General features: G+C 38.2%; 1 protein-coding gene across 1 annotated transcript in view; it reads left to right on the top strand.

The window, feature by feature from the left end:
- Positions 1 to 5072: 5072 nt before the first annotated feature.
- ALKBH8 (alkB homolog 8, tRNA methyltransferase) overlaps positions 5073 to 27014 on the top strand; it is a 117085-nt gene continuing 95143 nt past the window's right edge. The window contains exons 1-2 of the mRNA XM_040257911.1: positions 5073 to 5405; positions 12039 to 12276. Of these exons, the coding sequence (XP_040113845.1) occupies positions 5277 to 5405; positions 12039 to 12276 (367 nt within the window). The 5' untranslated portion in view covers positions 5073 to 5276. The remainder of the gene's footprint in view (positions 5406 to 12038; positions 12277 to 27014) is intronic.

The following is a 27014-nucleotide window of genomic DNA, read 5'->3' as shown; positions in this document are numbered from 1 at the left end:
CATTTAAGAAAGTTATAAAATTGTGTCAGAGAGTAGCACAGCCAGACATTAGTTAAAATAGTGAAAACAGATTTTATTTAGGTAATTATTGATAGTAGGGGAAAGAGCTAAGCTCTGTTCCAATTTGTTTGTAAGTGCTTAGGGTGTGTGTGGCGGGATGCTCAGTAGAGTGAAAGTGAAAGTGTTAGTCTCTCAGTCCTGTGTGATTCTTTGCGACCCCATGGGCGGTGGCGCACCAGGCTCCTCTGTCCAGGGATTCTTTAGGCAAGAATACTGGAATGGGTTGCCATTTCCTTCTCCAAGGGATCTTCCTGATGCACCAGCTCAGTATAGTTGGTCAGTGTAAATGCACTTAGGCTACCTGTTTGTTAGCTGGCAGTTACCAAAGTTAGGATTCCATCCTGTCTCAAAGATGGCCATAGAGGCCCTGTGCTTCCTGATGATTACATTTCAAAGGGCAAATTCCCTGCCAGTTCAGTGGTTAGGACTCCATGCTTTCACTGCTAAGGGTATAGGTTTAATCCCTGGTCAGGGAAATAAGATCTCACAAGCTAAATGGTGCAGCAAAAAAAAAAAAAAAAACATAACAAACCCCAAAAACATTTCAAAAGAATAACACTCAGGTCCTTGAGAGAAAAACTTCTGAATTGTAAGAGATATTGATACATGTTCACAACTGTAAGCTGTTTTTAATTAGTGCCTTAAAAAAAAAGGAAGGTCAGAGGCCTATTGTTATGAGTTGCTAGAACAAATAATAAAATTTCCTGGCAGCATTTTAAGTTTTCTCAGTCAACCATTTTTTTAAAAACATACTTATTTATTTTTAATTGATTGATGCTTGGCGTACAATATTGGTTTGATTTCTGTCATACATCAACTTTAATTAACCTTAGGTGTACATATGTTGCCTCCTTCTTGAATCTCCCTCCTGTCTCCCACCCATTTCCACCTCTCTAAGTTATTACAGAGCCTCAGTTTGAGTTCCCTGAGTCATACAGGAAATTCTCATTGGTTATCTATTTACATATGTTAGCGTATATGCATCCGTGCTGCTGCTGCTGCTGCTGCTAAGTCGCTTCAGTCGTGTCCGACTCTGTGTGACCCCACAGACGGCAGCCTACCAGGCTCCCCCATCCCTGGGATTCTCCAGGCAAGAGCACTGGAGTGGGTTGCCATTTCCTTCTCCAATGCATGAAAGTGAAAAGTGAAAGTGAAGTCGTTCAATCATGTCCGACTCTTAGTGACCTCATGGACTGCAGCCCACCAGGCTCCTCCATCCATGGGATTTTCCAGGCAAGAGTACTGGAATGCGTTGCCATTGCCTTCTCCGATGAATCCATGCTACTCTTTCATTTATTTCACTCTCTTCCTCTTCTCCCCCACCCTTGTCTGTAAATCTGTTCTCTATATCTGTGTCTCCATTGCTGCCCTGTGAACCAGTTTGTTAGTACCATCCTTCTAGATTACATATATATGCGTTAATACAATATATATATATATCTATTTCTTTCTGAGTTACTTTGTATAATAGGCTCTAGGTTCATCCACCTCATTAGAACTGACTCAAATGTGTTCCTTTTTATGGCTAAGTAGTATTCCATTGTATATATGTACTGCAGCTTCTTTATGCATTCATCTGTTGATATCCCTCTAGGTTCAGGCAATCATTTTAATGAGAAGCTGGGATCATCCTAAGATATGGCTTTATGCTACTGTAAACCATGGTAGAGTTTGGTCACATTTTTTAGTGCAGGGTTTGGATGGTACTCTTGCCTGGAGAATCCCATGGACGGAGGAGCCTCGTAGGCTGCAGTCCATAGGGTCGCTGAGAGTTGGACACGACTCAGTGACTTCACTTTCACTTTTCACTTTCATGCATTGGAGAAGGAAATGGCAATCCTCTCCGGTGTTCTTGCCTGGAGAATCCCAGGGACGACAGAGCCTGGTGGGCTGCTGTCTATGGGGTCGCACAGAGTCGGACACAACTGAAGCGACTTAGCATAATAGCATAGCATATTGGATGGAGTTATGTGCCACGAATAGGTACTATTATTCCTGTCTCATGGGTGAAGAAACCTAAGCACAGAAAAAACTTAGAACTCACACAGGTTCATTATAGCTAATAAAGTGTAAAGCTGAGGTTTGAACTAGAACTTTGACCTCTAAACACTGTGTTATATTGTCTGAGGAGGCTGTGGGGAAACAAAAATATGATTTGATTTTTGTCATTAAAGAGCTCATAGTCCAGTGGAAGGGGACAAACAGAACAAATAATTAGTGCAGTGTTAAAAATGCATATTCAGCTATCTCCTTCTTATTTAATATGACTCCCAAAACTTTCTTTCTAACCGTATTTCTTCTCCTTTTTCCACTTTATATTTTCACCTACCAGCCAGACATTGAAACTGTATATCTCATCAGTAATTCAATCATATGATATCCTAAATCTGACTCATCACCTCCCCTTACTGATCTGCTCTTCCTGACCGTCTTCTGACTTTGCAGTCAGAATTTGGAATGACATTACTATAGCCTCTCCATCACTCACTCTGTCCTGTTACTAAAGTCAAAGTGAAAGTGAAAGTAATAGTCACTCAGTCCTATCTCACTCTTTGTGACCCCATGGACCGTAGCCTACCAGGCTCCTCTGTCCGTGGAATTCTCCAGACAAGAATACTGAAGTGAGTAGACATTCCCTTCTCCAGGGGATTTTCCTGACCCAGGGATTGAACCCAGGTCTCCTGCATTGCAGGAAGATTCTTTACTGTCTGAGCCACCAGTCCGATTCTTCTCTTCCTCATGTCTGAGTAGTCATCGCAGCTTATTGTTTTGAACTTATCTTTTGCCCTCTCTCCTTATTTCCCTTTTCCTTCTTTCTACAGCCTTCACTCTAGATGAGACCAGCATTTCTACTTGTTAAACTGGATTATTGCAAGTCCTTTTGCCTCTCATTTCCCTATTGTGCTGTCCAGCTTGCCTATTTTACTGGCCTTACCTCCTGTCTCATGTACTACATGTATTAAGCTGGATTACTGCTGTTTTTTCAATAGTCTCAACATTTTTATTCTGTATATAAAAACTAATAGAGTTTTGACTGTTTAAGAGCTGCTTTGAAATGATTTTTATTTTAGTTCATAAGTTTATTTTGTTTGCTAACTTTGAAGAGTTTCAAGTGGGTGAAGACTGGAATTGGTGGGTCAGCCAGCATTCTCTCTTCTAAAAAATTATGTCTGCTACTCAGTGTCTTTGCCAGACACATCCATTTCTGTTTTTAGCTTCTGTTCTTTATTGCCTCGCTGGATCCCTTCCCTTCCGTATGACTGTGTATTCTTCTTGTCCTTTGATACTCATCTCAGGTCCCCTTCTGTTTTGAAGTTCTCCCAAACTTTCCCAGTTAACATCAATCTTATCTTTTTTGTCTCTAATTTATATCACTCTTAAAGAACATTAACACTTAATGACCTAAAGATATGTCATATTTTTTCATTGTTTAATGTTTGTCTGTTTTCCTCAACTAACTTGTAAACCTATGTTGAAAGCATAAACCATGTATTGTTTGCTGTAGAGTGCTGAGTCCTTAAGTAGACATGTGTGTATTCACTCATTGTTTGTTTATCCCTTCAACAAACTTCTGTTGAGCACCTGCTGTGTGTTGGCATTTCTGCTCTCCTGGAGTTTACTTCCTGATGGAGGAATTAAGCCAACAAATTAATCATCACAAATTTTGTTAAATTCTTTGAGCAAAATAAAATAGGCTTCTGTAATAAAGCATGATGCAGGGTGCTGATTTGGACAGTGTGAAGACCTTTTTGGGAAAGCACTCAGGAACTACTTACTGATTGACATATCTTAAAAAAAAATGAAAACATAATTCTATGATGTTCTTAAACCTGTTATTTTAAAAATTATAGATACCAAATATTTAACATACACAGTTTAAAAAAATAATAAACACCTAAACCACTACCTAGCTTAAATACTTTTAATACTTCTGTATTAATACTTTCATATCGCAGTTCTTTCTTCTACCCTGAAATAACTTCTCTCCTGTACTTTGTATTTATTATTTTCTTGCTTTTATGCTATATGTGTATTTCTAAACAACATATGGCTTACTTTTGAATTTTGAACTTTATATAATGGAATCATACTGTATATTATACTGTGAATTTTTTGTTTCTTTTTTTTTCCTTTCCTAACATTGATGAGGGTGAAAGAGGAGAGTGAAAAAGCTGGCTTAAAACTCAACATTCAGAAAACTAAGATCATGGCATCCAGTCCCTTCACTTCATGGCAAATAGATGGGAAAAAAGTGGAAACAGTGACAGCTTTTATTTTCCTGGACTCCAAAATCACTGCAGATGGTGACTGTAGCCATGAAATTAGAAGACACTTGCTCCTTGGAAGGAAAGCTCTGACCAACCTAGACAGAGACATCAAAAAGCAGAGACATCACTTTGCTGACAAAGTCCATATAGTCAAAGCTATGGTTTTTCCAGCAGTCATGTATGGATGTGAGAGTTGGAACACAAGGCTGAGTGCCAAAGAATTGATGCTTTTGGATTGTGATGCTGGAGAAGACTGTTTAGAGTCCTTTGGACAGCAAGGAGATCAAACCAGTCTATCCTAAAGGAAATCAGCCCTGACTATTTATTGGAAGAACTGATGCTGAAGCTGAAGCTCCAGTACTTTGGCCACCTGATGGAAAGAGCTGACTCATTGGAAAAGAACCTGATGCTGGGAAAGATTGAGGGCAGGAAGAGAAGGGGGCAGCAGAGGATGAGACGGTTGGATGGCATTACTGACTCAGTGGGCATGAGTTTGAGCAAACTCCAGGAGAAAGTGAAGGACAGGGAAGCCTGGTGTGCTGCAGTCCATGAAGCTGCAAAGAGTAGGATACGACTTAGTGACTGAACAACAATAACAAGAACATGTGAGATTTGTCTGGCGCATTTTACCTATGACTTCATAAGTAAAGAGATTGGATATGGGAAAACAGCCCACTTAATAGCACTAAAGCACTGACTTGTTTTGTAGAACCTACCAGGGATGCTGTTAGATGTTCTTGCTTCTTTGTTACCTTCTTAAATATTCCTTTGTTGTCCATGGATCTGTTTGTTCTCACTTCTCTTGGTTGGTGAAAAGTATAGTAGGCATTTAAAAATTTTCATATAGAAACAGTTATAAAGTATAAAATACATGAACAGTATTATAACTAACCCTTTCTGACTCCCAAGTTTGACATTTTGTCCTTCCTTTTTTCCCCCAGTATTGTCATGAACAGCAACCACCAAAGTAATTACAAACTCAGTAAAACTGAGAAGAAACTCTTAAGGAAACAAATTAAAGCCAGGCATACTTTGCTGAGACATGAAGGCATTGAGACAGTATCTTATGCTACTCAGGTAACCTAGAACTATTATTATAATTTGAATTTAAATGTATTGCCATGTTATTGTGTTCTAAGTAGCATTGTTAATAATTGCTCAGAGAAGAAGTTCCATCATGTGTTACAATCTGTGTTAAATGTATATATATATATATATATGATAGGACCTTCTAATTTTCTATTTTGGGACATAGCCTAGTATAGTTTGAATTTCCATTGATTGTGTTGTTTGAACTAGAGGAAGCTGCAGTTCTGCATTAATAACAATAACACTATACATCTATTTACAGTTTACAAAGCATACTTGTATTCATTATTATATTTAATTTCCTAGAAGTCATTATGAGATAGATGAGAAAACTAAGGTTCTGAGAGGTTGTGATATGTCCATTGATATAAGGGGCTGAATCGAATGTAAAGCTAGATCTTTTGTACCCTAATGCAATCTTCTTTCTTCTATTCCTAACTTCATCTCTATTATAAAGTATTTTGATTATACACTGTGAAACATTTTTTATTTATGAGATTTTATGTATAAAACCTTTTATTATCTGATGGGTAGTGATTAAATGATACATATGTATGCATGTATACACACACGCACACACAACTCTTCCTGGGCTATGAATGAGGAGAAGTTAGCTTAACTCTTAGCTTCTCCATTTATTTGCACATGAGCAGTACCCTTTGAGGGGGCTTCCCTGGTGGCCCAGAGGTTAAAGCGTCTACCTGCAATGCGGGAGACCTGGGTTCGATCCTTGGGTCGGGAAGGTCTCCTGGAGAAGGAAACGGCAACCCACTCCAGTATTCTTGCCTGGAGAATCCCATGGAAGGAGAAGCCTGGTGGGCTACAGTCCACGGTGGTGCAAAGAGTCTGACACGACTGAGCGACTTCACTTTCACTTTCAGTACCCTTTGACCTCAGCTTTCTTCATTTGTAAGGACATACTATTACATACCTTTTTATTCCATTGGGTTGTTAGATTCTAAAGAGAACATGTATATGATAGTACTTCCTAGTCAAAAAAATACCATATGAGTATAAAGTATTCTTATGATATTCTTTCTGATTGTAAAGATATAGGATAAGAATAGTAAGGAGGCTTACTACTGAGGGCCAGAGACATAGAGTTTAGAAGGTGAAGCTGAGATCAAAACTTAGATCTCTTGATTCTCAGACTAGTACTCTTCTGTCACTCTTGTTCTGTCTTCTGTGCTGCATCACAGTTTAGGAATGAGTGGAGGTTTAATATTAGCCCTACGTTGATTTTCTTACATATTAATAGCTTCAGGCTCACCCACCTGTGGTGTCCATGCAGTGTGCCTCACGCCCGGGTTCCTGTACTGTTCCCTCGTGATCATGGGACTCCAGGTACTCCTGCTGCCGCTGCCTGTGTTGATGATGCTGGGTGGCTCGTGGGCTCTACAACCGATGAAATACAGTTTAATGTAATTAGGCAAGCTGCTTGTGGTGTGAGATGCATTCCTGTGGCCTGGTTCTGTAATGGGCAGCAGGAGGGCCCAGATGTGGCTGATTAGAAATGTGCTTTGCAGATGCAAAATCCTTATCAAGCACTAAGCACTGAAGAAACAGTTGTAAGGCATCATCTAAAAACCAGCCTAGTGGAGGGCTTTTCCTTTCCTGAAGTAGACCTTCGATCAAAGCACATACACACACACACACAAATGAATAACTTCAGATAATGTGAACCAAATCCTGCAAAAAAGGATGGAGTAGATGAATTAATGTATATGTACACACTTACTGCCAAGAGCCACTGAGGCTGTGAGGCTTTCAGAAGATTAATGACATACTCTCTTTTTATCAATTCTCAAGCATAACTGGCTTTTTTCCCCCGTTACAGGGGTTGTGTAGAAAAGTAGTAAGAAAAGAAATGGGTTTCTTTGCTGCCTCTGAAACTTGTTTCTGGTTGAGATGAACTTTTCTTTTAGATCTTTAGAAGTTTTAACCTCATCTTCATGGCTCCTAAAGTGTCATTTTATTTGGACTTGATTATTTTTTCCTCCTCAGTATTTTTTTTTCTTTTCTTTTTTTTTTATTTTACTTTACAATACTGTATTGGTTTGCCATACATTGACATGAATCCACCACGGGTGTACATGAGTTCCCAATCCTGAACCCCCCTCCCACCTCCCACCCCATATCATCTCTCTGGATCATCCCCGTGCACCAGCCCCAAGCATCCTTTATCCTGTATTGAACATAGACTGGTGATTCATTTCTTACGTGATAGTATACATGTTTCAGTGCCATCCTCCTAAATCATCTCACCTTCTCGCTCTCCTTCAGAGTCCAAAAGTCCATTCTATACATCTGTGTCTCTTTTGCTGTCTCGCATACAGGGTTATCGTTACCATCTTTCTAAATTCCATATATATGTGTTAGTATACTGTATTGGTGTTTTTCTTTCTGGCTTACTTTACTCTGTATAATTGGCTCCAGTTTCATCCATCTCATTAGAACTGATTCAAATGTATTCTTTTTAATGGCTGAGTAATACTCCACTGTGTATATTTCAGTATTTTTAAAGGAAGAGAAAACATTTGTAGAAGGACTTCCAATTATATGTTATATATCTAGAGGAGAACAAATGCTCTTTTTTACTATATGTCATAAATATAGATATCTTTGCAGACTTCTCAATGGTGATAGTGGTAAAGAACCCCCCTTCTGGTGCAGGAGTCTTAAGAAATGTAGGTTTGATCCCTGGGTCAGGAAGACCCCTTAGAGGAGGGCATGGCAATCCACTCTAGTGCTCTTGCCTAGAGAACCCGTGGACAGAGGAGCCTGGCAGGCTGCAGTCCTTAGGGTCGCACAGAGTCAGACACGACTAAAGCGACTTAGCACGCATGCACGTAGGTATCTTTGTACAATGTTATAGTGATTGTTAGGTTTTTCTAGAGCCATGGTCCTCAACTTATCAGGACTGAAGATAACTTTAAAAAAATCTGAATTCTTCATATTACTGGAAAAATTGCTTGACTGAACAACTGTTTATTAAATTAAGCATTAATTGTATAGCCCACATGTAATAGTAAGTAAGTTCCTCCCTTCCCTCCTGCATTGCACTTGTTTTTGTGTGTTTTGACTTTAGCATTGCCCACAAATCACTTGGAAAGCATCTTTGAGTACTACTGTTACTCCTCAGGTCACCTCTCACTGTCTTCGCCAATTCCTAGCTGGGGTATGGATCCTTGTCAGTTACAAAACTGTTGTAGTTCCTTAGATTTGGGAATACTGGAAGTATTTTTGTATTATGGCTACATATGACCAAAGCTATTCTGGTACTTTAGTTTATAATCTCACTGAATGAGGTCCAGGATAAACCATCTGAGACTAAATTTTCTACCATATTTTATAGTATTGTATTAGTATGTTTAGTGTGTGTGTGTGTATACTTACATGTTCTTTCATCACTAAGTCCTGTTGGGCTTTTTTGAAACCCCATTAATGGTAGTTTGCCAGGCTCCTCTGTCCATGGGATTTCCCAGGCAAGAATACTGGAGTGGGTTGACTTTTCCTTCTCCAGGGCACCTTCCCCACCCAGGGATCAAACCTGTTTCTCCTGCACTGCAGGTGGATTCTTTACCATTGAGCCACCGTACATATAAACTATTGGCTGCCCCATAACAGAGCAGAGCTTTACTTATTATCCAATTTTACAATAATTTCTTTTACATTCTTTTAAAATAAGGTTCTAGATATGAACCTTCTCATTTTATACATATGAAACTGATACATTATGTTCTAATCTCCAGCTTCATATAAATCAAGTGTTGTCAGACTACTGTCTTCAGGTCAAATCTGACTTGTTAGCTAAGAATGAGTTTTATATTTTAAGGGTTGTTAAAAAATTATAACTAAATAGAGACTTAGGAGATGCTGAAGAGATCAGGAAGAGATGGAAAGAACACATGGAGGAACTGTACAAAAAAGATCTTGATGAACTGGATAAGTATGATAGTATGGTCAGTTACCCAGAGCCCAGAGCCAGATATTCTGGAGTGTGAAGTCAAGTGGGCCTTACTTAGGAAGCACTGCTCTTAAGAAAGCTAGTGGATGTGGTGGGATTCTAGTAGCTGTCCAAACCCCCAAAGGGTGATGCTATCACAGTGCTGCACTCAATGTATCAGCAAATCTGGAAGACCCAGCAGTGGCCACAGGACTGGTAAAGGTCAATCCTCATTCCAGTCCCCAAGAAGGGTAGTACTAAAGAATATTCAAACCATTAGACAATTGCACTCATCTCCCATGCTAGTAAGGTCATGCTTAAAATCTTGCACACTGGGCTTCAGCAATACGCGAACCAAGAACTTCCAGATGTCCAAGCTGGGTTTAGAAAGGGCAGAGTAACCAGAGATTGAATTGCCAACACTTGTCTGATCATAGAGAAAGCAAGGGAATTCCAGAAAAACATCTATCTCTGTTTCATCAACTACACTAAAGCCTTTGACTGTGTGGATCATAACAAATTGTGGAAAGCTCTCAAAGAGATGGGAATACCAGACTTATCTAGCCTATCTCCTGAGAAAGGTTTCTGCATGTCATGAAGCAACAGTTAGAACCCTGTACAAAACAACTGATTGGTTCAGAATTAAGAAAGGAGTATGACAGAGCTGTCTGCTGTCACCCTGTTTATTTAACCTGTATGCTGAGCACATTATGAGAAATGCCAGGCTGAATGAGTTATAAGCTGGAATCAAGACAGGCGGGAGAAACATCAACAATCTCAGTTATGCGGATGATAACACTCTAATGGCAAAAAGTGAAGAGGAACCTCTTGATCAACCTCTTGATGAGGGTGAAGGAGGAGAGTGATTTAGCTTGCTTAAAACTAAAATATTAATAAAACTAAGATCATGGCATCCTGCCCTATTACTACATGGCAAATAGAAGGGGGAAAGGTGGAAGTAGTGACAGCTTTCCTTCTCTTGGGCTCTAAAATCACTGCAGATGGTAACTGCAGCCATGAAATCAGAAGATGATTGCTTCTTGGCAGGAAAATTATGACAAACCTAGATAGTGTGTTGAGAAGCAGACACATTACTCTACCGACAAAAGGTCTGTATAGTCAAGGCTGTGGTCTCCCCAGTGGTCATGCACATTTGTGAGAGCTGGATTGTAAAGAAGGCAGAACATCAAAGAATTGATGCCTTCGAACTGTGGTGCTGGAGAAGACTCCTGAAAGTCCCTTGGACAGCAGGGAGATCAAACCAGTTAATCTTAAGGGAAATCAACCCTGAATATACTTCGGAAGAACTAATGCTGAAGCTGAAGGTCCAGTATTTTGGTCAACTGATGCAAACAGCTGACTCATTAGAAAAGTCCCTGATGCTGGGAAAAGATTGAGGTCAGAAGAAGAGGGTGTCAGAGAATGAGATGCTGGATGGCATCACCGATGCAATGGACATCAACTTGGGCAAACTTCAGGAGATGATGAGGGATAGGGAGGCCTGGCATGCTGCAGTCCCTGGGGTCGCAAAGAGTTGAACACAACTGGACGACTGAACAACAAAAAATAATTAATGGGACTATGTGACAGAGCCTTATATGATCTGTGAAACCTAGAATATTTCCTCTGGCATTTTTCAGAAAAGCTTTGCCAATATCTGGTGTAAATGATGAACCTGATGCGGGTAGGCCATTAGTTGTTTACTTTTGTTATGCTTCAGAATTTAAAGATCTTACATGGTGAAGAATGTTTTTAAGTACAGAGACTATAAGGCTTCAAGCATTAGGATAAAAATAGGAGACCTTTTCCCCACCAAATTCCTTGAGTAAAGCTGAACAGGATTGCAAATGACAAGGAAGTAAGCATGATATTTTCAAAGAAAAAAAATTTAATTGCAAAATGACTGGATAATCCAGATACAGGAAACTTTTCCGATTTCATATTCAATAGAACTTGTAATTGTTTTTTTTTTTCCTTTGAGCCAGTACCTTTACCTTTAGTTTTTAGTAAACATTGTATAATGGTTATATCAAAAAGTATAGATTCTGGAAACTGACAGAAGTAAATTTTAAACTCAACCCCAACTAATTACTACCTTAACCTCATTTTCTGATTTTTAGTTTCTTACCATATGAAGTGGGACTAATATTACCCACTTTGTAGGATTATTGTGAGGGCTTCTTGGGTTGTGCTAGTGATGAATCTACCTGCCAATGAAGGAGTTTCAGGGATGCAGGTTCAATCCGTTGGTTGGGAAGATCCCCTGGAGTAGGAAATGGCAAACTGCTCCTCTATTCTTGCCTAGAAAACTCCATGGACAGAAGAGCTTGGTGGGCTACAGTCTGTGGGGCCATAAAGAGTTGGACGTGACTGAGCACACACAGGATTGTTGTGAAGACTGTTTTAATGAAGATTGAGTATAAAATCATATAGCACAGTGTCCAGCCAAAAAGCAAGATTTATGTAAATCCCTATTTCTTCTCCTCTCTACCTCTTCTTTCTGTTTTATTATGTTAAATTTATGAACAGTGAAAGTTATCTTTTGTGTTTATGGTCACTAAAAGGCTATTTAAAAATCAGTATCATTTACAATATTTTATTTTAAAATGTTATTTAAAAATAACAGATTGATATCAACTGCTCATGTTACTTTCTTTTTTTTTTTGTCTTTTTAGAGTCTGATTGTTGCCAATGGTGGTTTGGGTAATCAAGTGAGTAGGAACCAACTGCTCCCAATTTTAGAGAAATGTGGATTGGTGGATGCTCTCTTAATGCCACCTAATAAACCCTACTCATGTGTAAGATACAAAACTGTAGAAGAATCCAAGAAAGCCTATGATACTCTCAATGGCAAAGAAATAGTGGATGATTTAGGACAAAAGATCATCCTGTACTTGAATTTTGTGGAAAAAGGTATGTCATACAGGTATCTTTTTAAAAATGGTTTTCGCTTTTGTGTGAGTTTTCTTTCATATCTAAGTCAAAAGTTTCAGTTGTTGACTTTTGGACATCCCATTTGGGGGTTAAGCAATCTCCCCCCCCTTTTTTTAAACATTCTTTAAATGCCTAGTATTGTATAAGTATGGGACTAGTAGTTGAAGGGAGATAATTTAGATACAGCTTATTATTTCTGAGGAGCTGGTCCCACCAAACTAACAATAACTTAATTATATATGTTATTTATTTTGGAACCCAGCTGTCTAATTGTGTTTTTCAGTATTTATTGTTAAGGGTTCAGATTTATTTTACCGTGTCTACCTGCTGCTGCTACTAAGTCGCTTCAGTTGTGTCCAACTCTGTGTGACCCCATAGACGGCTACCTAGAAGCTTTCAATTAATCACTTAGGAATTAATTGTGATCCAAATGATTGTGTGCCAAGGTTCACAATTACGGAGGAATAGCTTTAGCCACCAAAGATGCATGAAGCTTTATGGTGGTGATAGTTGAACTTTCTGTGTTGGTAGAAATATGTTCATATTTTATATCTGTGTTGTCCAGCATGATTCTGTGGATTTTAAAATTTGATTTTATTTAAATAAATTCAGTTAACTAATTTAAATAAAAGTTTGACAGACTGATTTATCAAATTGCTATAGGGTGTTATTCCATGTTTCACCACTGACCCATGGAAATATATTGAGATGAACTTTGATGTTTAAACATCTCATCTCCTGCTATTATATTCATTTGCTACCTGTTTAGGCAGTTAAACAGTTTTGTCTAGATATGCTGTGGGTAAGTAAGTGAGTATATGTCAAAATTATGTTTTTTAAAATAAGACTCAAAGTAAACTTTAAATAACTCCATTAAAGATATGTTTTATAAGTTATGATTCTCAATGTCTATATGTACTTAATTTTAAATCTGACTTAAGCTTTCAGATTTTGCAAAGCAGATTGTTTTCATATTTTGTTTTTGTGGTCAGTTTTTTAAAATTATGTGATTTAAGAATAAATCTTAATCAGAGAATATTATCGTTGGGTTTTCCTCCAGCATGTTGAACAATGTAAGAAATTGCATGAAATGAATTTTGGAATGGTTTTTATTTGAAATCCTGTATTAGATCCAGAGGTTTTCTTTTTTTTTTTTAATTGAAGTATAGTTGACTTACAATGTTGTGTTAGTTTCTGGTATATAGTGAGATGACTCAGTTATATATATATGTGATATATTTTACACTATGGTTTACTATGGGATACTGAATATAGTTTCCTGTGCTACACAGTAGGACCTTGTTGTTTATCCATTTTATATGCAGTAGCTTGCATCTGGTAACCCCAAACTCACAAACCATGCCTCTCCTACTTCCCTGCCCTTGGCAAGCAACCAAAAATCTGCTCTCTATATCTGTAAGTCTGTTTCTGTTTTGTAAATAAGATCATATGTGTCATATTTCAGATTCCATATATAAGAGATATCATATGGTATTTGTCCCTCTCTTTCTCACTTACCTTAGAATGATAATCTCTGTTTTGATCCATGTTGCTACAGATGGCATTCTTTCATTTTTTATGGCTGAGTAGTATTTTGTTTTTTGTGTGTGTGTGTGTGTGTATATACACATACATCTTCTTTATCCATTCATCTGTCGATGGGCATTTATGTTTCTCCCATGTCTTAGCTGTTGTAAATAATGCTACTGGGAACATTGGTGTGTGTGTGTATCTTTTTGAATTATAGTTTTGTCCAGATGTATGCCCAGGAGTGGAATTGCTGGGACATATAGCTACTCTAGATTTTTGAGAAACCACCATACTGTTATTTCACATTTTTCTATTACTTGACCATAGAAGCAAAATTGAATATTTAAATTTTATATTAAGTATTTAGAATCTGGTTTGTTTATGGAGGGGCATACTGTAGACATGAGAAACCTTTCTTAGATTTAAAAAGTGGCCTGACTGTGTTCAAACAAAATACTTAAGTAAATACTGTTGTATTTGCTATTGGTAATTGCAGTGGATAAAATGTACCATGACTTTTATCTTAGCCTTAATTTTTATATTTTTAATATGTTGTGTGCTGGGCTCCCTTTGGCAGCACATATACTGATATGTTATATGCCTCTCAACATTATTATTTCTAAAAATGAGGCTTAGAATGTTGACTAAAAAAAAGTCATAACCTAGAAATTAACAGTTGTGTTTTATTTTGTGGGAATGTTTAGGACTTCAAGCCCAGGAGACAGCATCTCAAGTAGTCCTGAGCAACTGCTTTGAGGCAGTGGGGGAAGCAGTCAAGTTATGTAGGAGTTTGCAATACAGTGGGGCAGGTAGTCTGAATGTCAAAGATTACTGTTAATTAGGGAAAATCATATATCTTTCAAGTTAAGGAATTTAACACTTTTCTAAGTTTAGAAAGATGCAAGCGTCTGGATATATTGAAATAATTTCTTCCATGTGTACCTCACTTGTGTGGGGCCAGAATCCTATTTCTTGACTTAAAAAAAAATTAATTATTTTAATTGAAGGATATTGCTTTACAGTATTGTGATGGTTTTTGCCATACATCGGCATGAGTCAGCTACAGGTGCACATGTGTCCGCCCATCCTGAACCCCGCACCCATCTCCCTCCTCACCCCATCTCTCTGGGTTGTCCCAGAGCACTGACTTTGGGTGCCCTGCTCCATGCATTGAACTTGCACGGTCATCTATTTTACATATGGTAATATACACGTTTCAGTGCTATTCTCTCAAATTATCCCACTTTTGCCTTCTCCCACAGAGTCCAAAAGTCTGTTCTTTACATCTGTGTCTGTTTTGTTGCCTTGCATATAGGATTGTCATTACCATCTTTGTAAATTCCATATATATGTGTTATTATTATACTGAATTGGTGTTTCTCTTTCTCACTTACTTCACTCTGTGTGATAGATTCCAGTTTATCCACCTCATTAGAACTGACTCAAATGTCTTCCCTTTTATAGTTGAACAATATTGCATTGTGTATATGTACCACAACTTCCTTAACCATGCATCTGCCAATGGACACCTTGGTTGCTTTCATGTCCTACCTATTGTAAACAGTGCTGCAGTGAACATTGGGGTACATGTGTCTCTTTCAAATCTGGTTTCCTCGGTGTATATGCCCAGCAGTTGGATTGCTGGGTCGTATGACAGTTCTATTTGCAGTTTTATAGGGAATCTCAATATGGTTCTCCATAGTGGCTGTACCAGTATGCATTCCCACTAACACTGTAAAAGGGTTCCCTTTACTCCACACCCTCTCCAACATTTACTGTTTGTAGACATTTTGATGGTGGTCATTCTGACTGGCATGAGATGATACCTCATCATGGTTTTGATTTGCATTTCTCTAATAATGAGTGATGTTGAGCATCTTTTCATGTGTTTATTAGCCATCTGTATGTCTTCTTTGGAGAAATGTCTGTTTAGTTCTTTGGCCATTTTTTGATTGGGTTATTTGTTTTTCTGGTATTGAGTTGCATGGGCTGCTTGTATATTTTGGAGATTAATTCTTTGTCAGTTGTTTCATTTGCTGTTATTTTCTTTTATTCTGAAGATTGCCTTTTCACATTGCTTATAGTTTCCTTCATTATGCAAAAGCTTTTAAGTTTAATTAGGTTCCATTTGTTTATGTTTGTTTTTATTTCCATTACTCTGGGAGGTGGGACATAGAAGATCTTCTTGTGGTTTAAGTGTTCTGTCTATGTTTTCCTCTAAAAGTTTTATAGTTTCTGGTGTTACATTTAGATCTTTAATCCATTTTGAAGTTAATTTTGTGTATGGTGTTAGAAAGTGTTCTAGTTTCATTCTTTTACACATGGTTGACCAGTTTCCCCAGCACTACTTGCTAGAGAGACAACTGTCTTTTCTCAATTGTATGTTTTTGCCTCCTTTGTCAAAAATATAAGGTGTCCAGAGGTGCATGGATGTATCTCTGGGCTTTCTGTTTTGTTCCATTGATCTATATTTCTGTCTCTGTGTTGATGATTGTAGCTTTGTAATATAGTCTGAATTCAGGCAGGTTGATTCCTCCAGTTCCATTCTTCTTTCTCAAGATTGCTTTGGCTATTTGAGGTTTGTTGTGTTTCCATACAAATTATGAAATTACTTGTTCTAGTTCTGTTGAAAATATCATTGGTAGCTTTATAGGAATTGCATTGAATCTATAGATTGCTTTGGGTAGTGTACTCATTTTCTCTACATTGATTCTTCCAATCCACGAACATGGTGTATTTCTCCATCTATTTGTGTCATCTTTGATTTCTTTCATCATTGTTTTATAGTTTTCTATATATAGGTCTTTTGTTTCTTTAGGTAAATTTATTCCTAAATATTTTATTCATTTCATTGCAATGGTGAATGGGATTGTTTCCTTAATTTCTCTTTCTGTTTTTTCATTGTTAGTGTATAGGAATTCAAGTGATAGCCATGTATTAATTTTATATCCTGCAACTTTACTATATTAATTGATTAGCTCTAGTAATTTTCTGGTGGTATCTTTAGGGTTTTCTATATAGAGGATCATGTCATCTGCAAACAGTGAGTTTTCCTTCTTTTCCAATTTGGATTCCTTTTATTTTTTCTTCTCTGATTGCTGTGGCTAGGCCTTCCAAAACTATGTTGAAAAGTAGCTGTGAGAGTTGGCAACCTTTTTTCCTCATTTTAGAGAAAATCCTTTTATTTTTTCACCATTGAGGATAATGTTCACTGTGGGTTTGTTGTATGTGGCTTTCGTTATGTTGAGGTATGTTCCTTCTATTCCTGCTTTCTGGACAGTTTTTTTTTTTTTTTTAATTCATAAATGGGTTTCTCTGCATCTGTTGAAATAATCATATGGTTTTTATCTTTCATTTTGTTAATGTGGTATATCACATTGATTGATTTGTGAATATTGAAGAATCCTTGCATCCCTGGAACAAAGCCCACTTGGTCATGATGTATGATCTTTTTAATATGCTGGTGGATTCTGTTTGGTAGAGTTTTGTTGAGGATTTTGCATCTATGTTCATCAGTGATATTGGCTTGGAGTTTTCCTCTTTTTTTTTTTTTTTTTTTGTGGCATCTTTGTCTGGTTTTGGTATTAGGGTGATGGTGGCCTCATAGAATGAGTTTGGGAGTTTACGTTCCTCTGCAATATTCTGGAAGAGTTTGAGTAGGATAGGTGTTAGCTCTTTACATTTTTGGTAGAATTCACTTGTGAAGCCATCTGATCCTGGGCTTTTTTTTGTTGGAAGATTTTTTATTACAGTTTCTGTTTCTGTGCTCATAATTGGTCTGTTCAGATTTTCTATTTTTTCCTGGTTCAGTTTTGGAAGGTTATACTTTTCTAAGAATTTTTCCATTTCTTCCAAGTTGTCCATTTTATTCACAAATAGTTGATCATAGTAGTCTCTTATGATCGCTTGTTCCATTGTATTGTCTGTTGTGATATCTCCATTTTTATTTCTAATTTTGTTGATTTGATTCTTCTTCCTTTTTTCATTAATGAGTCTGTCTAACGGTTTGTCTGTTTTGTCTATTTTTTGGTTGTTGTTCTTTTCTAGTTGCTTATGTGTAAAGTTAGGTTGTTTATTTGATGTTTCTCTTGTTTTTTGAGGTAGGCTTGTATTGCTGTGAACCTCCCTCTTAGCATTGCTTTTATTGACTCCCATAGGTTTTGGACTGTTGTGTTTTCATTATCATTTGTTTCTATGCATATTTTGATTTCCTTTTTGACTTCTTCCATTAGCTGTTGGTTATTCAGAAGCATGTTGTTTAGCTTCTTTATGTTTGTGTTTTTTATAGTTTTTTTTTTTCCTGTAGTTGTTATCTAATGTTACTGCATTGTGATCAGAAAAGATGCTTGAAACAATTTCAAGTTTTTAAAATTTACCAAGGCTAGATTTTAGGCCTAGGATATGATCTATCCTGGAGAATGTTCCGTGTGCACTTGAGAAAAAGGCAAAATCCATTGTTTTGGGGTGAAATGCCATGTAGATATCAGTTAGGTTCTAACTGGTCCATTGCATAGTTTGAAGCTTGTGTTTCCTTGCTAATTTTCTGTTTGGCTGATATATCCATAGGTGTAAGTGGGGTTTTAAATTCCCCCACTATTATTGTGTTACTGTTAATTTCTCCTTTCATACTTGTTAGCGTTTGCCTTACATTATTCAGGTGCTCCTAGGTTCAGTGCATATATATTTATAATTGTTATATCTTTTTCTTGGATTGGTCTCTTGATCATTATGTAGTGTTCTTCTTTGTCTCTTATCATGGTTTTTATTTCAAAGTCTATTTTATCTAATATGAGTATTGCTACTCCTGCTTTCTTTTGGTCTCCATTTGCATGAAATATCATCTTCTAGCCTCTCACTTTCAATCTGTATGTGTCCCTAGGTTTGATGTGGGTCTCTTGTAGACAGCACATATAAAGGTTTTGTTTTTGTATCCATTTGGCCAGTCTTTGTCTCTTGGTTGGAGCATTTAACCCATTTACATATAAGGTAAATTATTGATAAGTGTGATCCTGTTACCATTTACTTTGTTATTTGGGGTTCATTTTTATAAACCTTCTCTGTGTTTTCTGTCTAGAGAAGATTCTTTAGCATTTGTTGAAGAGCTGGTTTGGTGGTGCTGAATTGTCTCAGCTTTTGCTTGTCTGTAAAGCTTTTGAATTCTCCTTCCTATCTGAATGAGATCCTTGCTGGGTAGAGTAATCTTGGTTGTAGGTTCTTCTCTTTCATCACTTTAAGTATGCCCTGCCATTCTGTTCTAACCAGAAGAGTTTCCTTTGAAAGATCAGCTGTTATCCTTATGGGGATCCCCTTGTGTATGATTTATTGCTTTTCCCTTGCTACTTTTAATATTTGCTCTTTGTGTATTTTTTGTTAGTTTGATTAATATGTGTCTTGGGGTGTTTTACCTTGGGTTCATCCTGTTTAGGATTCTCTGGGTTTCTTGGCTATTTCCTCCCCCATTTTAGGGAAGTTTTCAACCATTATTTCCTCAAGTATTTTCTCATGCCCTTCCCTTTTGTCTTCTTCTGGAATATGTATGATTCAACTGTTGGGGTGTTTAAGATTGTTCCAGTGGTCTCTGAGGTTGTCCTCATTTCTTTTTATTTTTCTCTCTCTTCTTAATTTATTTCCACCATTCTATCTTCCACCTCAATTTTCCTCTCTTCTGTCTCAGTTATTCTACTGTTGGTTTCCTCCAGAGTGTTTTTAATCTTAGTTATTGCATTGTTCATTATTGATTGACTCTTCTTTGTTTCTTCTAGGTCCTTGTTAAACATTTCTTACATCTTCTCCATCCTTGTCTCTATCTATTTATCTTTAACTCCATTTTGTTTACAAAATTTTGGATCATCTTTACTATAATTATTCTGAATTCTTTTTCAGGTAGATTCCCTGTTTACCTCTTTTATGTTTGGATTGGTGGGGTTTTATCATATTTCTTCACCTGCTGGAGATTTCTGTGGTTTCATTTTGCTTAGCTTGCTGTGTTCGGGGTGCCCTTTCTGCAGTCTGGAAGGTTGTGTTTCCTCTTAATTGTGGAGTCTGCTCACTGTGGGTGAGGTTGGACCAGTAGCTTGTCAAGGTTTCTTGGGTGGGAGAACCTGTGTCTGTATTCTGGTGGTTGGAGCTGGATCTCTTCTCTCCAGAGTGCAATGAGATGTTCAGTAGTAGTTTTGGGTTGTCTGTGGGTTTGGTATGGCTTCAGGCCACCCATCTTTTAATGTTCAGGGTTGTGTTCCTGTTTTGCTGGAGAATTAGTGTGGTGTCTTGAACTGAAACTTGCTGGCTTTTGGTGGAGCTTGGTTTCAGTGTAGGTATGGAGTCTTTTGGGTGGGCTCTTGTCTATTAATAATGTTCCCCGAGTCAGGAATTCTCTGATGTTCTAAAGTTCTGGAGTTGAGCCTCCTGCCTCTGGGTTTCGTTCCCAATCTTACTGTAGCTTCACGACTTCTCCATCTATACAGCATAGAAGATAAAACCCCCAGGTTAATGGTGAAACAACTCTGAACAGCCAGAAACCCACAGAGGATTTCACAGAGTTGTAGAGAGAAGAGAAGAGAAGAGAGAGGAGGGAGATAGAGGTGACCAGGAGGAGAAAAGGGAAGAGACAAAAGTGGAGAGAGCAGTCAAGCCAGTAAGAAAGTCCCTAAGTCCTCTCCACAGCCAGGAATACCCAGAGAAATTCATAGTTATATAGAGAAGAGAAGAAGGAGGAGGGTGATAGAGGTGACCAGGAGGAGAAAAGGGAAGAGTCAAAAGGGTCGAGAGAGCTGTCAATCCAGTAATCAAATCCCTAAGTGCTCTCCACAGCCAGGAACACCCAGAGCAATTCACAGGGTTATATAGAGAAGAGGGAGGAGGGTGATAGAGGTGACCAGGAGGAGAAAAGTGAGAGTCTTAAAGGGAGAGAGCTATCAAGCCAGTAATCAAATGCCTAAGTGAAAATTGATATTGAAGATTAGATTCTTAAAGACAGAAAATTAATAATAAATATCAAAAAGCAAAGATTAAAAACTTAGACTAGAGGTTAAACTCCCAAAGATCCAGTATAGAAAATACAAAATTGATCACAAAAATTAAGATATGTATGGAATTTGTTTAAAAAAAAACTAGTTTCTTTCTTTTTTTTTTAGAAAGGTGACAGTAGGCTATAAAAATGAAAGTTAAAGGAGTAATAAAGAATTCAAATTTTCAAAAATTGAAAAGTGATCATAGTAAAAATATATGTAGGGATTTCTATGGAGCTGTTGTGGGCAATGTGGGTTCACTTCTGTGTCAGATTGTCCCTTGGTCTGGCTTGTACTTGTCCTCAAGGTCTATAGCTGCCCCCAAAATACACAGTATCAGCATTAACTTCAGGGTTGAATTTGTTGCACCTGTCACTTCCAGGGTTGCTGCCCCTTCTTTGTTTATTTTGCTTCCTCTGTTTGCAAGTCTCTTCAGTGTCTTAATTTCTGCCCTGACATGAAGGGGTGAAGATGGCCACTTATTTTGGCTCACTTGTTCAGTTGTGCTGTGGAGAGGGGGAACATTGCAGACAAATACTGCTGGCATGTGTGGGCAATGCTCACATTGGAGGGACCATCCTGGGTTTGCCACAGCCCAAGGTGCTGTCTACTTTCTGGGTCCACACTGCTCAGGCTCCCGGGTGCTCCGTGAGGGTCCTGTCCCAAGTGGACCCTGTGTTTTGTGCACTTCCCAAGTCTAAGCCTCTCAGGTTCTTGGGTGCCCCACAAGGGCACAGGCCCAGATGGGCTGTCTGTTTAGTGCTCATCCCAGGTCCAAGCTGCTCAGGTGACCAGTGCTTGGCGAGCCCACTGTCCCAGGTGGGCCATGCATCCTAACCATCTCCCGGTCCCTGCTGCTTGGTTTCCTGTGTGTGCTGTGAGGGCCTAGACCCAGGTGTCCCGTGTGTCTCCTCTGGGAAGCTGATCTCAGGCTGTGACACTCCTGGTGGATGTGAGTCTTCCAGGATCCCAGGAAGATGTGGTTAGCTGGCAGCCTGTTTACAGCTTGGTGGAAGATGCAGTCTCTTGGGCCAACATTGCAGCGGCCCCCTGCCTTGTGACTCTGGCTGTCGCACACCTGCCTCTCTGTCTCTGGGGAAGGAGGGCCCTAAATAGCAGCGAGCTTCCTCTCCTTTGGTATTTGCTAGGATGCAGATGCAGTCTTTTGTTCTGCGAGTGCACCAGGTGTTACCACGTGGCATTAGAGCCTTTTGTAGGAAATGTCCTTTTTTTTTCCCATCTCTCTGGCGATCCCATAGTTTGGGTTGCTATGTCATATTAGCCTACTCAGATTGTTCGCAGGTCATCCAAGCCTGATATCTATCCTAAGGACTGATGATCCAGCCTGTGGCTCCCTGCCCAGCCCCTACTCGCTAGTGGCAGATGCGAGTATCTCAGCCACTTTTCTGCTGGTAGTTGTGGGTAAGTGTGTATTCTGTGGGTTTGTTTTTTTTTTTCCAGTTATGCTCCAGCTGAGACTCCATAGCTCCCCACTGACACGCCTTGAGAATGTTTCCTATTGTGTGGAAGCTTTTCCTTCTTCACGACTCCCTCCCTGGGACAGGTCTCCATCTCTAAATCTTTTGTCTCTGTTCTCATCTTTTATCTTTTGTCCTACCTCCTTTTGAAGACATTGGGCTATCTTTATGGGTATCTGGTGTCCTTTGCCAGTGTTGAGAAGTTGTTTTGTGGAAGTTTCTCCATATTCAAATGATCTTTTGATGAATTTGTTGGGGAGAAAGTGGTCTCCCCAATCTGTTCCTCCGCCACCTTGGAACCACCCCATTTCTTGATTTTATTATATCCTTAGTTCTTCATTTTCCATAGGGAGTGGTGACAGCTGACAGTTGGTGAATTAAAGGTATTGTCCTCTCTTTTGGGTGCCCTCTGGGCTCAGCAATTTATGTTTGGAGGCCTGAAATCACTGATGGTTGTTACATCCTTGATTACTGATACGGCAGGAAATACTCCATTTTACAGTCCCTGCCCATGGTCGGAAATTTGACCAATATTTGAGAGACATTTCATGACCATATTTTGTCCCGTGGTACTTGGCGGATCATCCTAGATTGGACCAAAGTTCTTTCTTGTTGATATATCACTTCTGGTAATTTCCAGATTAGACTCATTGACAGATAACAAAAGATTCTCTGGATCCTCTATCTTTTAACCTATTAGGATCCATGAGATATTTTACCTTGCCTGCTTCCTCCCACACCTAGAATCACACTATCACAATTACTGATGGCATATAGAACTACATTTTTGATCAGTTGCTTGAAGTTATATAGTCACCATTATATTTGTTGCATGCCTGGTTACATACTGAAAGAGACAAAAATCTGATAAGTAATGTAGCTAGTAACATTGACAAAGTCATAGTGTAGCAGAGAGATAAAGGTATGAACAATTTGGAAACAGAGAACAAGTTAAAGAACAAATTATTAGTATAACTAGTTGTAATCAAGTTGTAATAACCAAGTCCATAGGAAGGCCAGCTGGAGAAGCCAAATCTTGGCAAGGTCGACTAAGCGTCTTCACTTTCACTTTTCACTTTTCATGCATTGGAGAAGGAAATGGCAACCCAATCCAGTGTTCTTGCTTGGAGAATCCCAGGGATGGGGGAGCCTGGTGGGCTGCCATCTATAGGGTCACACAGAGTTGGACATGACTGAAGTGATTTCGCAGCAGCAGCAACAGGCAGAGAGAAAAATGTAAATGTTTTATCTTTGTTTACAAAGGCATTCTTTATCAACATTTTGTAGGTCACAGCATAAAAAAAAAGTTTACTGGAAAACAGATTGAAGTTAGTATGTTCTGAAGTCAGTTATAAATCACATTTATCAGTTCAATCTGTATGAAGTAAGCAGATTTTCCATTACAGTTTGTAATTTATTATGCAATTAAGTAGCATTAAGCCTATCAGAAACACATTTGTTTAAAAATTCTTTCTGTGTCTTCTTGAAAATCTTTATTGTGTAAAAGCAGTGCAAAATTATGATAGTCTGTAAAGGACAAAACTTCAAATAGCATGGTTATAGAGTTGAGTACAGTGTAATTAGGAAACTTGGATATTTCTGCAACATATAACATGTTAGTATAATCACTACAGTTATGACTGATAATGTTATATCAGGACATACCAGATGTTAGGGATGTCATATAAATTTTGGAATATCTGTATTAATGATATTTATCCATACACTACAACCTAAAGTTCACCTTCAATCACTTGACAGTGTTTTTGAGTTGGGGCTTCTCTGGTGGCTCAGATAGTAAAGAATCTGCATAAAATGTGGGAGACCTGGGTTCAATCCCTGGGTCGGGAAGATAAAAATACCAAATAGACTTAGTTTAATATTCATCTCTGAAATGTCTCAGAGACTCTTCTTCAAAGCATCCATCCCAGAGTTAGCTGGAGACTAAAAGAGCTTTAGTTAGATTTTGATATTTGGGAAGTTTGTTAGAAATATCATAAAGGTTTTAAAGCACAACAGGATCATAGGTCACTGAAACGATACCTATTCATTTAACCAAAGTCGCAAAAACTATTAAAAGAAAATAGATTGTTTAAGGGCACAGAAATTCACACAATCTATTATAAAAGGAGCACTTTTAACAAATTAAATTCCAGTCCTATACTAGCTCACTTGAAGTCCATTTACTCAACAACTTCAATCTAAATTTGGTTAATCCTGACTGTGTACAGAACTTTTTCTTCAGGGTTTGTTTCCACAATCTCTGATCACTTTCTGTATCCATCCTGTGTCTCATTTTCCACCCAAATAAAATTAACCAGCTCATACTTTTTTTTTCAATAAAATGTAATTCCATTTCTCATACCTTTTTAATGAAATCATACATTCTACTTCTTATTGTATACTGAAATGTTACTGTGTTATTCACTTTAACTTCATGTTTAAATTAGAATCCTCAACTCTTAAAGCCTTGAAATTTTTAGTAAAGCTAACAAGCAATTGATGAAAGTGAAAGAGGAGAGTGAAAAAGTTGGCTTAAAGCTCAACATTCAGAAAACGAAGATTAAGGGAAGTCCCATCACTTCATGGGAAATAAATGGGGAAACAGTGGAAACAGTGTCAGACTTTATTTTTGGGGGGGTCCAAAATCACTGCAGATTGTGACTGTAGCCATGAAATTAAAAGATGCTTACTCCTTGGAAGAAAAGTTATGACCAACCTAGATAGCATATTCAAAAGCAGAGACATTACTTTGCCGACTAAGGTCCGTCTAGTCAAGGCTATGGTTTTTCCAGTGGTCATGTATGGATGTGCGAGTTGGACTGTGAAGAAGGCTGAGCACTGAAGAATTGATGCGTTTGAACTGTGGTCTTGGAGAAGACTCTTGAGAGTCCCTTGGACTGCAAGGAGATCCAACCAGTCCATTCTGAAGGAGATCAGCCCTGGGATTTCTTTGGAAGGAATGATGCTGAAGCTGAAACTCCAGTACTTTGGCCACCTCATGGGAAGAGTTGACTCATTGGAAAAGCCTCTGATGCTGGGAGGGATTGGGGGCAGGAGGAGAAGGGGACGACAGAGGATGAGATGGCTGGATGGCATCACTGACTCGATGGACGTGAGTCTGAGTGAACTCTGGGAGTTGGTGATAGAAAGGGAGGCCTGGCGTGCTGCGATTCATGGGGTCGCAAAGAGTCAGACACGACTGAGCGACTGAACTGAACTGAACAAGCAATTATGAACTGTCTTCAAATTGAAAGTGAAAGTGGTTCAGTCGTGTCAGACTCTTTTTGACCCCATGTACTATACAGTCCATGGAATTATCCAGGCCAGAATACTGGAGTGGGTAGCCTTTCCCTTCTCTAGGGGATCTTCCCAACCCAGGGATTGAACCCAGGTCCCCATTGCCAGCAGATTCTTTACCAGCTGAGCCACAAGGGAAGCCCAAGAACACTGGAGTGGGTAGCCTATCCCTTCTCCAGCAGATCTTCCCAACCCAGGAATTGAACCAGGGTCTCCTGCACTGCAGGCAGATTCTTTACCAGCTGAACTATCAGGGAAGCATTTTATAAATTGGTGAGCATAAACACCAGTGATAATTTTTAAAAACATTTGTTTTCTCATAGAGAACATCTCAGGTGATATGAAACATTTTCAACAATATTTCCAACTACCTTTAGTTTTTCTATTTAGTAATTGATGTCTCAGTATCTTTTTAGCTATTTAATAAACTTTCATCACTTAAATTAACACAGTTCTAGAACACTAAGTTACCAGATATCTGGAAAGATCATTTTAAGTGGATATTTCTAAAATATAATTACTGTAAAGTTTTCATACCAAGGTTCTTATTTCATTTACTTTTACTTTAAAGTTATTTCATGTCAAGTTAGTTTTCTTGCAAGAGATCTAGTAAGGTCTTATTTATTAAACCTAGGTTAGGTATAATAATCTTAACATGTCTTAATTAGATCAACAATCTTAAACATCAATATCAGATATCAACCTAATAGTGAATATTTCCCAGTTCACATGAACCTGAAACTCGTCTTTGCCATTTTAAATGTAAGTGCTTTTTATTAAAATTAAGTAGGACTCTTTATAAACTTAATTTTGATAGTACTTTCTAGAAGTAGAGATATCTCATATGTATAATGTGTACACAGACATAAACAGGCAAACTAGAGATCTCATGGCTTTACTAAAAGCTTAGATATGAACCACATGTAACTATATAAACTTACTAGTTTACAAACAGAATATATTAAGATTGCTTGCTCAGATGACTAAGGCTTGTTATCTGTAAGTTTGGCTGAGGGAGCATTTCCAGTGGTTTGAATTTTAAAACTGCCATTTTTTTCCCCTTTGTTTTAGGTTTTGTGTGCCTGAGTTAATTGGGCTCAGTCTCAGGTCCTCATGGCCTGTATTCACATTCTGGTTTTAGAGATTTGGAAGAGAGAGACAGTTGTTTTTAGCTCCACGAAGAACAGTTCTGTCACCTAAAGTTACTGAAATCAGTGACAAGATTTTAACTGGACTGAAATGTATTTTACAAAGTTCTGTGTTCTATAATTTCAGAATTTAATTTATCATGCCCTTAAAGGTTTGTATAAAACATTCAGCAAAGACTATTCTGAGTTTATGAGTTAAACCAAAGCAAAATCACTAGTTTTATTTTTATTACCCTTTGCATGTTAGTTCCCAG

The sequence above is a fragment of the Oryx dammah genome, unplaced genomic scaffold (assembly GCF_014754425.2).
Source record: "Oryx dammah isolate SB20612 unplaced genomic scaffold, SCBI_Odam_1.1 HiC_scaffold_17, whole genome shotgun sequence".
NCBI lineage: Eukaryota > Metazoa > Chordata > Mammalia > Artiodactyla > Bovidae > Oryx > Oryx dammah.
Note: the sequence above shows the minus strand (reverse complement) of the source record. Positions and strands in the feature narration are given on the sequence as shown.